Genomic DNA, 12,348 nt, shown 5'->3' with positions numbered 1-12,348 from the left:
CAGACAGGATGGGTCGGGGAGATCAAGGAGTTCCCATGCCTCCTCCCCCCGCAGCCTGGCTTCTCCACCCCTCCAACCCCCCGCACCCCCCGAGGGCTCTCCAGCCTCCTTAGCCAGCTTCACTGCAGGAGAAGCAAGGCAGGTGGAGGCACAGGTGGGAGCTCCCTGGAGGGGGGCCCGGCAGACAACAGGGGGAGAGCTGGGGGGGAGGTGGGCCTCAGGCCACCCCGAGCTTACGCAGGTGACTTGGCTTTGGAGAACACAGCTGTTTGGGGGGAAGACCTTAAGGAGCTACCCTGTTCTGAGCTCTCATCCCTGGGGCGGGGGTGGGGGCCTCTTACAACTCACCCTCCTCCAGCAAGAGCCCACTTGGGGCTGCACCTGTGACCTTCCTTCCTGTCACCCCACGTGGGGAGGGGGCAGACCTGGTGAGCAGGGCCACACCCAGCCACACCCCATGCGTCTATTCACTAGAGCATCCGGCTCAGGCGGTGCTGCCTGGACCAGCTGTTCCTTCCCCCACCCAGCTCCCTGCCCCCACCTTGTCCCTAGATGCTTGGCCCTGCTCTGTGCTTTCCCAGGGGACTCGACCACAGCAGACAGCAGGGATGCCTCGCACCCGGCCCTGGACCCTGGGTTCAGCCTGTGACCCGGTCCTTCTGGGCCGGGCATTTCCCCTTTGGCAGGAGAGAGGAGAGACATGACCTGCCCCAGAAACATCAGGTGCCATTTAGACCAAGATAAAGAGACTCAGCGCGTTTATTCAGGCGTGGAGTCAGCAGGTGGAGCCGGTAAGAGGCTCAGGGTTTCCACTCAATGACTTTGACGGCGATCTGGGCTGCCCGCTGCACAGCCGCGCTGGTGTCCTCCTCGAGGGCCCGGAAGGTGGGCACGTGGGACTGCAGGAGCTTGCGGCCCTCAGGGGCCTCGGCCAGCATGGTGAGGACCTTGATGGCATTGAGGCGCGCCTTGCTCAAGGATGAGTGCAGTAGCTCCAGCAGCAGACGGATGGCCTCCGCGTCCAGGGCCGCGTACTTCCCTGCAGGGCACCAACGCCAGGCGTTCCTGGGGGGTCCCTGCCCACCTCCCTCGCCCCCCAGCCCTCCCAACGCAGGCTCCACACCCTCTCTGCCCCCAGCCTGGGCCCCACAAGCTCCCCAGCTGGCTTCTCCCCAACCACCAGTACCTGTCGTGCAACCCAGTCCTCTCAAGGCAGCATGAGGGGTCTTTTGAAAATTAAAATCCAATCGAATGAGAAGGGGAGACGCCCCTCCTTAACCCTTACTTGCTGCCCACCCCCTCACCCGCTGAAACGCCACGCTGCCGCCCCCGACCCCGCCCCCTGCCCCCTGCTCTCCTGCACCGAGCACTCTCTTTGCTGCCAGACCGTCCAGCCCCTTTTGCCCTGCGAGCTCCCCTCTCAGAGGACGCTCTGCCCCCGTACTGTGCCCACCGTCTCCCCCAGGTCACTCTTCACTCTGCCGCCCCTGCCAACCTCAGACAGCAGAGGCCGAGACGTCTGGGTCCCCATCGCCCAGCACAGAGCCTGGGCTGTGGCAGGGGCTCAGGGCTCCTCGACTGGAGTGCTAGCTCAGGGAAGTGACCTCACCTCCCCCAAATTCCCATGTTGTCCGGGCCCCCTGAGAGCCCCCCAGCCCTCCAAGCACTCCTACAGGAAGCCCAGGTAAGATACTGACTGCACTGAGGACGCCCGCGCGATCCACGCTCATGGGGAGCCCCACACTGGGGGTCGGCACCCTGACCGCATGATCAATCAGAAGGGGGCTGTGGACTCTGGGAAGGCCCCAACCTCTCCCCCTGGTGCGTCTCAGATTTCACCATCAGGACAAACTGGGGAGTGGCAAGCAGTCCCAGCGCTGGGGGGATCTGCAGACTGCTGACTGAGAATCAGAGGCCCAGGTAGTTCTCCGTGGATCAGCAAGGAAGCTCAGGGCATGGGGCTGGCACAGGCACGGGAAGGTCAGACAGCTTTCAGAGGTCCTGCGGGGACCCTAGCCTCCAGGTGGGGAAACCAGCCCAGGCCCTTCCTACCGCCCAGGTCGGGTGACTGAGCATGGAAGCCTGGCTGCTGGGAGTCCACATGGGGGAGGTAGCCTTACGCTCCTATTTGCCCCCTCCACACTGAGAAAAGTAACATTGATCAAGAAACACGGCAGAAGCAAGGGCTCCAGTGTTTGCTTAGACCTCAGCATAACGGACTCATGGGTGGCAAACGAATCAACCCCAGAATTTCGGCTCACAAGGGACCTGGGTCAGACGCAGGAATTCCAAAACCAAGGAACAGAGGGAATAACAGGGAGGTGCCCCAGACGGTGGGCCCTCTGTGGCCTGGAAGGAGAGGGCGGAGACTGGGACCAGGGAGGGGCAGTAGTACTCAGCTTGCTAGGGGGCTGCGGTGACCCCCCACCCCGTAAGCGCCGACGCCCAGCCAGCGGGCAGCCTCACCTTCGGTGGTCACTGTGACGTACATGAGGGCCCCAGCTGCATTGGCCTGCACCTCCTCTTCCTTGTCCTTCAGCAGGTGCACCAGGATGGGGATGACGTCGTGCTGCCACACCTGGTTCTTGCCCTCCAGGGGGATGCTGGGCCAGAGAGGGGGCAGCTGGGTGGCTGCACTTGGAGGAAGAGGGGGACAGGGCCCAGGACCACCCCAGGGGGACACCAGGGGAAAGGACTTGGGTTGAGACCATCCCTGGTGGCCACGCCAGGGTGCAGAGGAGCACTGGTGTGAGGTGTGGGTCCCACCCCGACACTCAGACGACCTGGGAGCACGGCCTGGGGCCATAGAAGGCCAGACCCAGGAGCCAGGGGTGGTGAAATGAAGGGAGGTGGCCACAGCTAAAGCAGCTCTGAGGCTCTGTGATCCTCAGGCTCCAGGCTGGGATTTAGACTGTGATCACAGTGACACTGGGTCACTAGTGACTAGACGCCCGAGGCTCCACGTCCTGACCTGTGAAGGGAGCCACCACCTTCCTCGGAGGAGGTCTAAGTGTGCAGATGGCACCTCCTGTGCTTGCCTTCCTCATGGGAGGGGGACAACCCTCTCGTTTTTGCCAGGAGTGGGGGCTTCCTGGGACACAGGACTGTCAGGGCTAAACCCAGGCCTGGGCAGGCAGATGCCCCAGTGGAGGGCTCCTCTTCCGCCAGGGCACAAGCAGGTGAGGGGAAGCAGGGGCCTGGGACGCCACTCCTGCCCTCCCCGCTCCGTCCCTTGTCCCCGACCAGGCCTCACCTGACTGCGATTAGTGCTTGGGCGGCTTTGCTGCGGATGTTGCTGTTGGCGCTCAGGAGCTTCTCCTTCAGGAAGGGCACCGCCTGGCTGGCCAGTGCCTCGGTGGCGTCCTCCATCAGGCAGGCGGCCAGCGTGTCCAGGAGGAGCTCCTGGATCCCTTCCTCCTCCCTCTGCAGCTTCCACACCAGCGAGGGGATCAGGCTGCTGTTGACAATGCCCTTGGCCCCTGCAGGACAGGAACGGGCGCTGAGGGTGGGCCATGGGCCACCTCCCACCTGTCACCTGTGCTGGGAGTCAGAGGGCTGGTGGGGGGGTGGTATTTGACAAGATAAATTGCAAATCCCCACCTCCCGCTGCCAGGCAGGGGGCCCGAGCAGCCAGCATGTGGCCGTGGGTGACTAGCTGGGGTGAGAACCACGAGGACCCCAAAGGTCCAGCCTTTGGTCGCCTGTGACTGGGGGCACCAGCCTGAAACAGCGGCCTGAGAAGCAGCAGCCACCTCTGCAGGGCCCAGGCACACGAGGAGCCTCCCTCCCCCACCAACCATGGTGCAACAGAGAGAAGGATGGGGGACAGGGCAGGGGGACCCGTCAATTCCCTCCTTCCCATCTGCAACATCTCTGTGATGCTGGAGCCGCAGATCAGCCTGGCCAGCCGTGGGGACAGGAAGAAAGCTTGCAGTGGGGTCTGAGGTAGAAGATTTAGAGTGAACAGGCCAGCATCTTATGTAAAAAGAGCTGTGCCCCCAACCACAGTTGGTGGGCAATCCACAGAGTCTGGCCAAGGGGTCTAAAGGCGCCTGGTGGCCCTCAGGGAGGGGGCTCCACATGGCACAGCTGGGAGAAAATGCAGTGAGCCACCCCCCTTCCACTGTGAACGGTTCTGCCTCACTCCTTCCAGCCTCTACTCCCACCTGGGGGGTCAGTACACGGCTGGCTGCCCAGAGGAGACCCCAGAGATGGCCCAGGCGGCAGCCCAAGGGTGCTCACAAGTGCCCAGAACTGCTGGCAGAGCGGCCGCCACAGGAAGAGAGTGGGCACCGTGGAGGGCGGCCCTTCCCTGCCGCTCTAGGTGTCACTACTGCCCGACAGCCCACCCTCTCCCCGGCCTCCCCAGCAGCCCAGGCTGCCCACCGTGAAGCCATCCAGAGCCCCCATGGAGGTGCCACCAGCGGACACCTCTGTCTTCCGCCTCCCCAGCTCAACTCTCTAATTTACTCTAGAGAGACAAGTAAACAGGTTCATTAGCCTAAAGGTCTCTGAGTGCCAATTAGCACCAGGGATTTCCTCTTTGAAGACACCACCCAGCCTTCCACCCTCACTCCCCGAGGACATCAAATGGCAGGTGCCTGGGGTTAGGGGGTGGAGAGGCAGGGCAGCATGTCCAGAGGCTCCAGTGCCCCCAGCCAGCTTCTCACTGGGGTGTCCGGTGGAGCCGCTAGCTCTGTCCATTTGTTCTCAGGATGCTCACAACACAGGAAAAGCAGTTTCCTGCTGCTTCAAGAGTACTGGGCTTTTTAAGATTTAATATACACAGATTTAAAAAAAAAAAAAAAAGGCTAGGTTGGACTCCTAAATGCATCCAGCTATGTGACCTTAGACAAGTTACTTACCCTCTCTGAACCTGGTTTCCTTATTATTAATACAAGCCCACCTGGCAGGGGGGTTGTGCAGTATCAGTGGAGTAGGGGGTGGGAAAGTGCTCTGTGTAAGGGACTGTCACCATGTGCCCAGACACCCAGGCCTGGCACAGCGAGAGTCTCCCAAATACCACCAACACTGAGTTCCAGCTGCAGGCAAGCATGTGGGTGGGGGTGAGGGCTGAGGAGCAGGATACAGAGATAAAAGCTGCACAGTCCCTGCCCTGCAAGAACACCTGTCAGTGGTCCCGAAGCCACCTCTCCTGGGGGCCTGAGGCCTCCCTCCCCTTCAGCCCTGCCCTCCGGCCGGGCCACCACCAGACAGCACATCTGGGCCTCCTGCTCCGGCTCCAGTTCCAGCTCAGGCACCTGCCCCCAGGCTACCTGCCTGCCCCGGCCACAGTCTCACTCGGCCATGACCTGGACGGCCACTGCCCAGCTCACAGGGCAGAGGTGACAATTTGACCTTCCAAGAAGGACTGTGCTGACCGATGGAGGGATAATGTTCCTGACAGGGGGCCACCTGAGCAAAGGCAGGGGGTGAGGGATTTGTGCATTGTCAATCAGGGCTCGATGGTGGCCTCACTTGCACCCGGGTCTGGGCTTCCCGGGAAAGCCCAGGGAAAGGTGCTGCTGTGGGAGCAACAGGATGGGCACAGGCTGGGGGGAGGGCAGAGGGAGGGAGTCAAGGCCGGAAGTTGGAGGTGATCACCTCCACTGCTCCCCCGATTGGTGAGGAAACCAAAGCCCAGAGGGGCAACTCTAGTGCCCAAGGTCACACAGCAGATGGGGAGAGGCCAGGCCTTTAGCCGCCCGGGGTTTTCTTTCCCAGGCATTCATCCTGGGCCTCTGCTCCTAGAAATGCTGAGCACCGGGACCCAGTTCATTTTGAGACAGAGGGAGATTAAAAATAAAACGCGTGCCGGGTGTGCCTCTCTGCTCATTCACTTTGCTTCTTTTCAGCTAAAAGGAGAGTCGCAGGCCTGGCTATTTATAATTAACCCAGATCTGCAAAGCCTTGTTCTAGTTGGGGGGGGGGTGCACAGGCCCCCAAAAAGAAACAAATCAGAGAAACCCACCAGGCCCCCGACAGCCTGAGACCTGGCTGGCCAGGTTGGGGTGAGCAGGACAGGTGGGGCATGGAGAAGAGCCGGCCAGGAGGGGGCACCCTCGGGCAGTGGGGAGACCCGTGGGAGAGTCTCCGGGGACCGATCATTACTGCCTGGGTTGACACATGTAGATGAGGAATTCCAGGTCCTAGGGGCTCTGGATGTGCAGGAAGGGAGGTCTGGGGGAGCCGGGCCTTGTGGGGCAGAGGGGCAACGGTGTGAGGCTCGGGTGTGCTTGGGGAAGGCCCAGACTGGCATGGCTACTGGGCCAGGGTGGGCTGGTTGATGGGCCACAAAGCTCAGCTGGGATTGAGGGTCACTATGCCCCTGGAGTGGAACCCCTGGGGTTGAGGTTTGGCCACTTCCTGGGGGCCACCTCGAAGGGCCCCTCCTCGGCCATCTCTCCCTGTTGGTTGGTGAGGTGCTGGGTGGGCTCAATCACCAGAGCCCCCTCCCCCTTTCTTCCTCGGAGCCGAGCTGTGGTCTCCCGGTCCTGTTCTCCCGGCAAGTGAGGACTCAGCCCCGGGAGCACGCATCCGCGCCTGGCGCCCGGGCCCCACCGTGCCTTATCTCAACCCGCCTGCCCAGCTTTAGCCTCGTGTGTCCCCCACTGACCACCCCCGCCTTGCCTGCCTTTGCTCATGGGGACCCCTCGCTGTCCTCAGCTTACTCGGCCCCTCAATAGCACTTGACATGCTGACCATGTTTTCCTCCCGAGATACTCCCCCCGTGGCCCTGGGACCTCAGCTCCCCGCTTCCACCTCTCCGGCTGCTCCTCCATGTGCTTAGCAAGCACCCCCCCTCCCTCCGGCGTCCCCCACAACGTGGTCCTTGGCCCCCACCATCCCCCCTTTCCCCTCCACCAGGGGCAGCTCCTCTCAGGCTGCAGACGCCACAAGGCCGTCCACTGACACCAGGTTGCCTGGCCATTCCCCTGCCTAGGCTGAACTCGGCCTCATGGACTGACTTCTCCGCTTTCTTATTTTCTCTGGGCTGACTAGCTGACATTTTTACTTGATTCTGCATTTAGAACGACGCACCCTGTGGGACCAGGCCTACCGTAAATAAACATGAAACAAAAACTTGCCATCCTCCTTCTCGAATTTAAAAAGCTAATCTTCAAACTCTCCAGTGGTTCTTAGGCCAACGCCCCAATCCTACACAAGGGCCACCAGCCCGCTGCGACTGTTCCCTGCCCCGCCCCAGCCTGGCCTTGTGGCATCCTCACGGCTCTGGCCGCACTGGTCCTCTGGGTTCGTCCAGGCCTCACACTCCTTCATGCCCAGCGTCTTCCCCACCGTGGAACGTGCTTCCTCCCGCCCCAGGTCATGGGCACCTCCATCCTGCTCCCCCTGCCACAGAGCCCTGATGGGTCTCCCCCTCCAGGCTTCGCACAACCATCACGGGGGTACTATTGTGCAGGGGGTCTAGCAGGCAGGCTTGGGTCTGTCTAAATGCTAGGACTGTGCCGAGCGCAGAGGAGGTCGTCAGTAAATGCTTGCTGGTTGAAGGCTTACAATCCCTGCTTGACCCTGGGGGAGCTCTCACTTCCAGGGTCAGGGGAGGGGGCAGCAGCCAGCCCCGTCGGGCCCCTCCGTGGGCTAGCCCCTCATCTCACACCTGGACTGCTGTGCGGGGTCTTCCCATGCTTGCAGCTAGGTTTGCCCCTGCAAACAGCTCACTTCTGACCCCTGGTCCCCCAATTGCCCTCACCATCTCTGAACATGTGTCAACATGCATCTCCTGTCGGAATCACCCTCTAGGGACCATGTATTGTTATATTTGTCTCCTTTTGATAGAAGAGGGAACTGAGGCTCAATAACTCACCCAAGGGTATACTCTCATCCAGGTGAAATAACTCACCCCCAGGGCAGGGCCTGTGCCTGTTTCCTTCCTGCTACCACGGCCATTGGCCTCTGAGTGGACCTCTGGGCAGAGGCCCAGCCTGACCCAGCCTGGCGGTGTGGAGGACACGCACACAAAGGAGCCCACGATAGTCGGCCACTTTCCACTGGTCCTCAGGGGCCACCCCGAGCCAGCATGTGCCAGGTCTAGTCTAGGTCCGCCTCAAGATGCCCATCACCAACATCTGTCCCGTCTCTGACCGTTTAGGCAGCACCTTCACAGGTGGGCAACGTCGCTGGGGGATGTAGTGCAATGGTCTCCATTTCACAGCAGAGGAAACACTCTCAGAGAGGTTAGGGGATGACATTGAGATGCCACAGTGTCCAGCTGGCAGAGCTGGTCCCTGCCTTCTGACCACAGGCCTGGCCCTATCTCCCTCTGCCAACGGTCCGTTCCAGTGCTTCTGCCCACCAGTGGGGTGATCCTAGTAATAGGACCATGGAGGTGTAGGGTGATAGGGAAGTGTTAGCGGGGAACATCTGCATTTACCTGGATGCTCTGGGGTGCACAGAGCTTCAGGTTACAGTGATGGAAAGGACAGAGACTGGCACTAATGTCTTGGTTCTGGCCTGAGTCTTTAACGCACAGGAGTGAGGGGCTCCTGGCTCTGAGGCCCACAGATTGGCTCCCCCTGAAATTGAAAGCAGAAGTTGGCAGGTGCCCTTTGGTGCATTTTGCTGAGCACCAATGCCTTCTGCGAGCTTCCCAAAGGCGCCCATGGGACCCTAGCCTCAACTGAGCTGGCTCCCTCCCGCCTCTCTGGTCTGGGGGACCGCTCCTGGGCCCCCCTCCTGTCCTCCCTTCTAAGGCAACCTTCCGTGGCCAGGTTTGCCAGCGACCCTGAAGAGCCCTTACCTGCTGCAGGCGCGAGCAGCAAAGATGACTAATGCCCCCTCCCATCGCTGCAAAACGTCACCGGCGTAAACCTTTAGGATTTGAACAGCCCTTTCACACGTCCTAGCCTACTGTCGCGACAACTCAGGGAAGCAGGTGCCACTAGCCCCACTTTGCAAACAGGCTCATTAGAGGTCAGTCAGTTGTCCAAGGTCGCGGAGCTCAGAAAGGGCAGACAGCGTTCGAATTTGGGCCGGGAAGGCGGGCGGGGCCGGGCCCATCCACTGCTCTCCGGCTCGGCCTCCCGCGGGGTGGGCGCCCGGCCTCGGCGCAGCGGGATCGCAGGGACCCAGGTGCCCGCGGCGGTGACAGCGGCTGCCAGACCCCGGCACGCGCGGAGCCGCGGCCCCGCCCCTGCCCGTCGTCATTGGTCTGCGGGCGCGTCCGTCAGCCGCTCGCGCCCAATGGGCGGCGGGCCGGCGCTCGTGGCGGGGCTGTGGCGCCCTGAGCGTGGACTCCGGCGGGCGCGCGGCTCCCCGCCCGCGGTTGGCCCGGCAACGCGCTGCGCTCGTGGCTCCGCCCCCTGCCGGCGGCGCGGCGCGGCGCGGGGCGGGCGGACCCGCGGGCGGCGGCGCGGGCGGCGCGGGAGAGCGGGCGGAGGGAGCCAGGCCGGCGGAGCGTGTGCGCCGCCCGCGGCCCGGTCACGTCCCCGCGCGGGCGCCTCCGCCCGCGTCGTGCGGAACGAGGGCGCCGCGGCTCGCGCTCGCCGCCCCGCCCCGCGCCGCCGGAGCTGCTCGGCCACGCACCGCGCCGCGGCCCGGAGGTGAGTGAGCGGCCCCGAGGCCGGGGCACGCCGCGGACCTGGGGACCGGGGGCGCGGCCGGGGGCCAACCCGCCCGCACCGAACCCCGCCCGGGCCTTTGTGCCGGGGCCCCGCCCGGGCGGGGGGCGCCGGGCGCGACGGCCGGGATGCGGGCCAGGTGGGGGCGGCGCGGCGGGGGTGCCCGCGCGATGGGCAGGGGCGCCGCGGGCAGGCAGGTGCTGGGAGGGGCGCCTGCGCCCAGGAGGGCGGGCAGGGGCCCAGGGCTGCCGCTGGTGCGGGGCCGGGCCGGCGACCTGCGGGAGAGGCGCCCGGCGGGGTCTCCCGGGGGGCGGAGGGAGCGCCGGCGCGTGGCCTTGGCTGAAACGGAGGCGAGGGCCCCGGAGGCCTGGGCCCGGGGACGCACGGCTCGCCGTTTTCGGTCACCGCTCTTGCAGCGAGCAGGTTCCTCGGAGGCATTTAGAGCGAGAGGCGAGTATCGACCCGCTGCGATTGTGATAGGTTCCCGGCTCGATATTTTTTCCCTTAAAAGGCGGTGGGGGCTTGGGGTGTGGGGGAGGGCCTCGGGCCGGAGCTCAGCGTCCTGCCGGGGACCCGAGGGGCTCTGGCTTCAGGGCGGCGCTGAGCCTCTCTGGGCGTTGGTGGCAGGATTCTGCCGAGGCCGAGAATTGGGGTTCTCTGTGACCAGAGAAGAGGATGGGAAGGCGGCGCCCAGGCCGGGGAGTCCGTGTCTGGGGATGGAGGGACCCGCCTTGGGGGAAATCTGCTGGTTTGGGGAGGCATCTGTCCCCTGACCACCCCTTTCTGCCCAAGTGATCTCCCTGCCCTGGGGATCGAGTTCCTCTGCCTTCTGCTCAGTCTGGAGGAGGCTCCTTGGCCAAATTCAATTAAGCAAATGTTTACTGAGCAGTTGCTCCCCCGGGGCCTGGTGCTGGGGTGGGAGTGAACTGGCCCTGCCCTCCTGGGACTGACGCACCGCCCCCACGGGGGAGAAGCGTTTCTGCTCAGAGAACCCAGCCCTGAAGGTGGGTGTTGGGGCCCCGAGTGGGGCCGGGGTCGGACGGGCCTGTGGGCAAAGTGACATTTGAACTGGAGCTTGAAGGACACGGTCACGGTTGGGGTGGGCATTGCGGGCAGAGGGGAGAGCGTGGACGGAGGCACAGAGAGGGCGCTCAGGCAGTCCAGTCTGGCAGGAGCACAGGAGGTCAGGCGGGAAAGGGCGGAGGCTGCCCAGGGCTGGGGCCGCTGGGGGAAACGGATGACCCTGGAGCCTGCTTCAGTGGTGGCCGCAGTCTCCTCACCTGTGCAAAGAGCAGCTCCGTGACCCAGAACCGAGTGGGCCTGGAGAAGAGCCGGGAAGACCCCGAGGGCTGCTCGCAGCCTAGGACCGCCCTTCCAGGCAGGGCCAGGGTCCTGGGTAACCAACCCCTGGCCTCCTTCCTGGCCAGCATGGAGGATGATGTTGAGCTGGTGGCTCTGTCCCTTTGGGGCGTGGACGTTCATGAGCAGTAACCGTGGAGACGTGGGAGTCTCCATGCAGCGGCTGATGGTGAGGGAGGGCCTGGCCATGCCCGGATGCAGTGGTGTGCCTTCATCATTCCCCGTGCTTCAGGGTCGATGGACAAGATGCTGGCATTTGGCTTAAAGCTCTTGTGTGTCGTACCAGACCCTGATTTTCTGAGATGGGAGGTGAATAAAACAGTCCCTCCCCCTCGGAAGGCTGGTGTTACCTTCTGCTGTAGATCTGCTCGCTTGCCCGCTGCAGGGGAGGTTTTTCCCTCTGAAGGGGCTGTTTGTCACTCATCTGTGTAGCGTGCCCCCTCCCTGACCCACCCCCAGCCACACACTGGCTTCTGGCCGAGGCCCAGCTTGCTGTAAGGAGAGCAGGGCCCCTGCCTGCCCTCGTGAGGGTGTGTGCTCAGCACGATGGAGCTGCCTTGCTCCATGCTGTCGCCCGGCCCCTTTCTGGGGGCCTGCCATGAGACTCCAGATTTGGGACACGGGGAATGAATTCCCCGTTCTGTCCCCAACTCCTCAGCTCTTCTGTCTCCTGGAGTCCCAGGAGGAGAAGCACCCTGACTGGCTCTTAGGAGCTTCTAGGGCAATTCCAGGAACTTCTGGGTAAGCAGGAGGACTTGACAGGGCTGCCCAGGGCCCCTGCAGGGAGGCCGGTGGGATGCAGGGGCGAACAGCAGGGAAGGCTGGCCTCAGACTCAGGGTGTGGCCCCAGTGGCCTCAACCCAGCCGCGTGGCTGTCTTGTGTGCACGTGCAATGACCAAGTGCCGCACTTTCCCCACTGGTCGTGAGGACAAGGCAGCCCTGACTGCCCCGTTCTGGCCCTCTGAAGACCCAAAATTCTGTGCGGCTGTAGGGTATTTTCCCTGCTGCCAACCGTGGCTGGGCTTGCAGGAACCCTGGAGGAGGCAGATTAGCACACTGCACCCTCAGGAAGGAAACCCGGGGTAACTGAGCCCCAGGGGCAGTCCTGTGGGCTGGCAGGGCAGAGGGCACAGGGAAGTGGACAGAGGCATCAGGGCAGACACTGAGGGTCAGCCCAGGTAGGAGCCCAGAGCGGTGGCCTGACAGCTTGTGCAGACTCGGGGGCGGTGGAGGCGGGGAGCCCCAGTGGAGGCAGCGGAAGACCTGGGTCAGGCCTGGCCCTGCGCCCCCCCCGCCCAGCCCCATCCTCTATGAGCCTCCTCACCACAAACAGAGCCAAGAGTGCCCTGCCCATCCCCGCACGGTCCTCCCCACATCCACGCTGGCAGGGGAGGTGCCTCCCAGGAG

General features: G+C 63.5%; 2 protein-coding genes across 2 annotated transcripts in view; one reads left to right on the top strand and one right to left on the bottom strand.

Moving 5' to 3' along the window:
* Positions 1-758: 758 nt before the first annotated feature.
* RSPH14 (radial spoke head 14 homolog) overlaps positions 759-12,348 on the bottom strand; it is a 60,779-nt gene continuing 49,189 nt past the window's right edge. The window contains exons 4-6 of the mRNA XM_061169774.1: positions 3,254-3,479; positions 2,467-2,603; positions 759-1,039 (exon numbers count right to left, since the gene is read on the bottom strand). Of these exons, the coding sequence (XP_061025757.1) occupies positions 801-1,039; positions 2,467-2,603; positions 3,254-3,479 (602 nt within the window). The 3' untranslated portion in view covers positions 759-800. The remainder of the gene's footprint in view (positions 1,040-2,466; positions 2,604-3,253; positions 3,480-12,348) is intronic.
* Positions 9,500-12,348, top strand: part of GNAZ (G protein subunit alpha z) — a 42,314-nt gene continuing 39,465 nt past the window's right edge. Inside the window, exon 1 of the mRNA XM_061169773.1 lies at positions 9,500-9,563. The gene's annotated coding sequence lies outside the window, so the exon portion shown is untranslated. The remainder of the gene's footprint in view (positions 9,564-12,348) is intronic.

This window comes from Eubalaena glacialis, chromosome 15, assembly GCF_028564815.1.
Source record: "Eubalaena glacialis isolate mEubGla1 chromosome 15, mEubGla1.1.hap2.+ XY, whole genome shotgun sequence".
NCBI classification, from domain to species: domain Eukaryota; kingdom Metazoa; phylum Chordata; class Mammalia; order Artiodactyla; family Balaenidae; genus Eubalaena; species Eubalaena glacialis.
The sequence above is the reverse complement of the archived record's forward strand: the minus strand, read 5'-3'. Positions and strand labels throughout refer to the sequence as shown.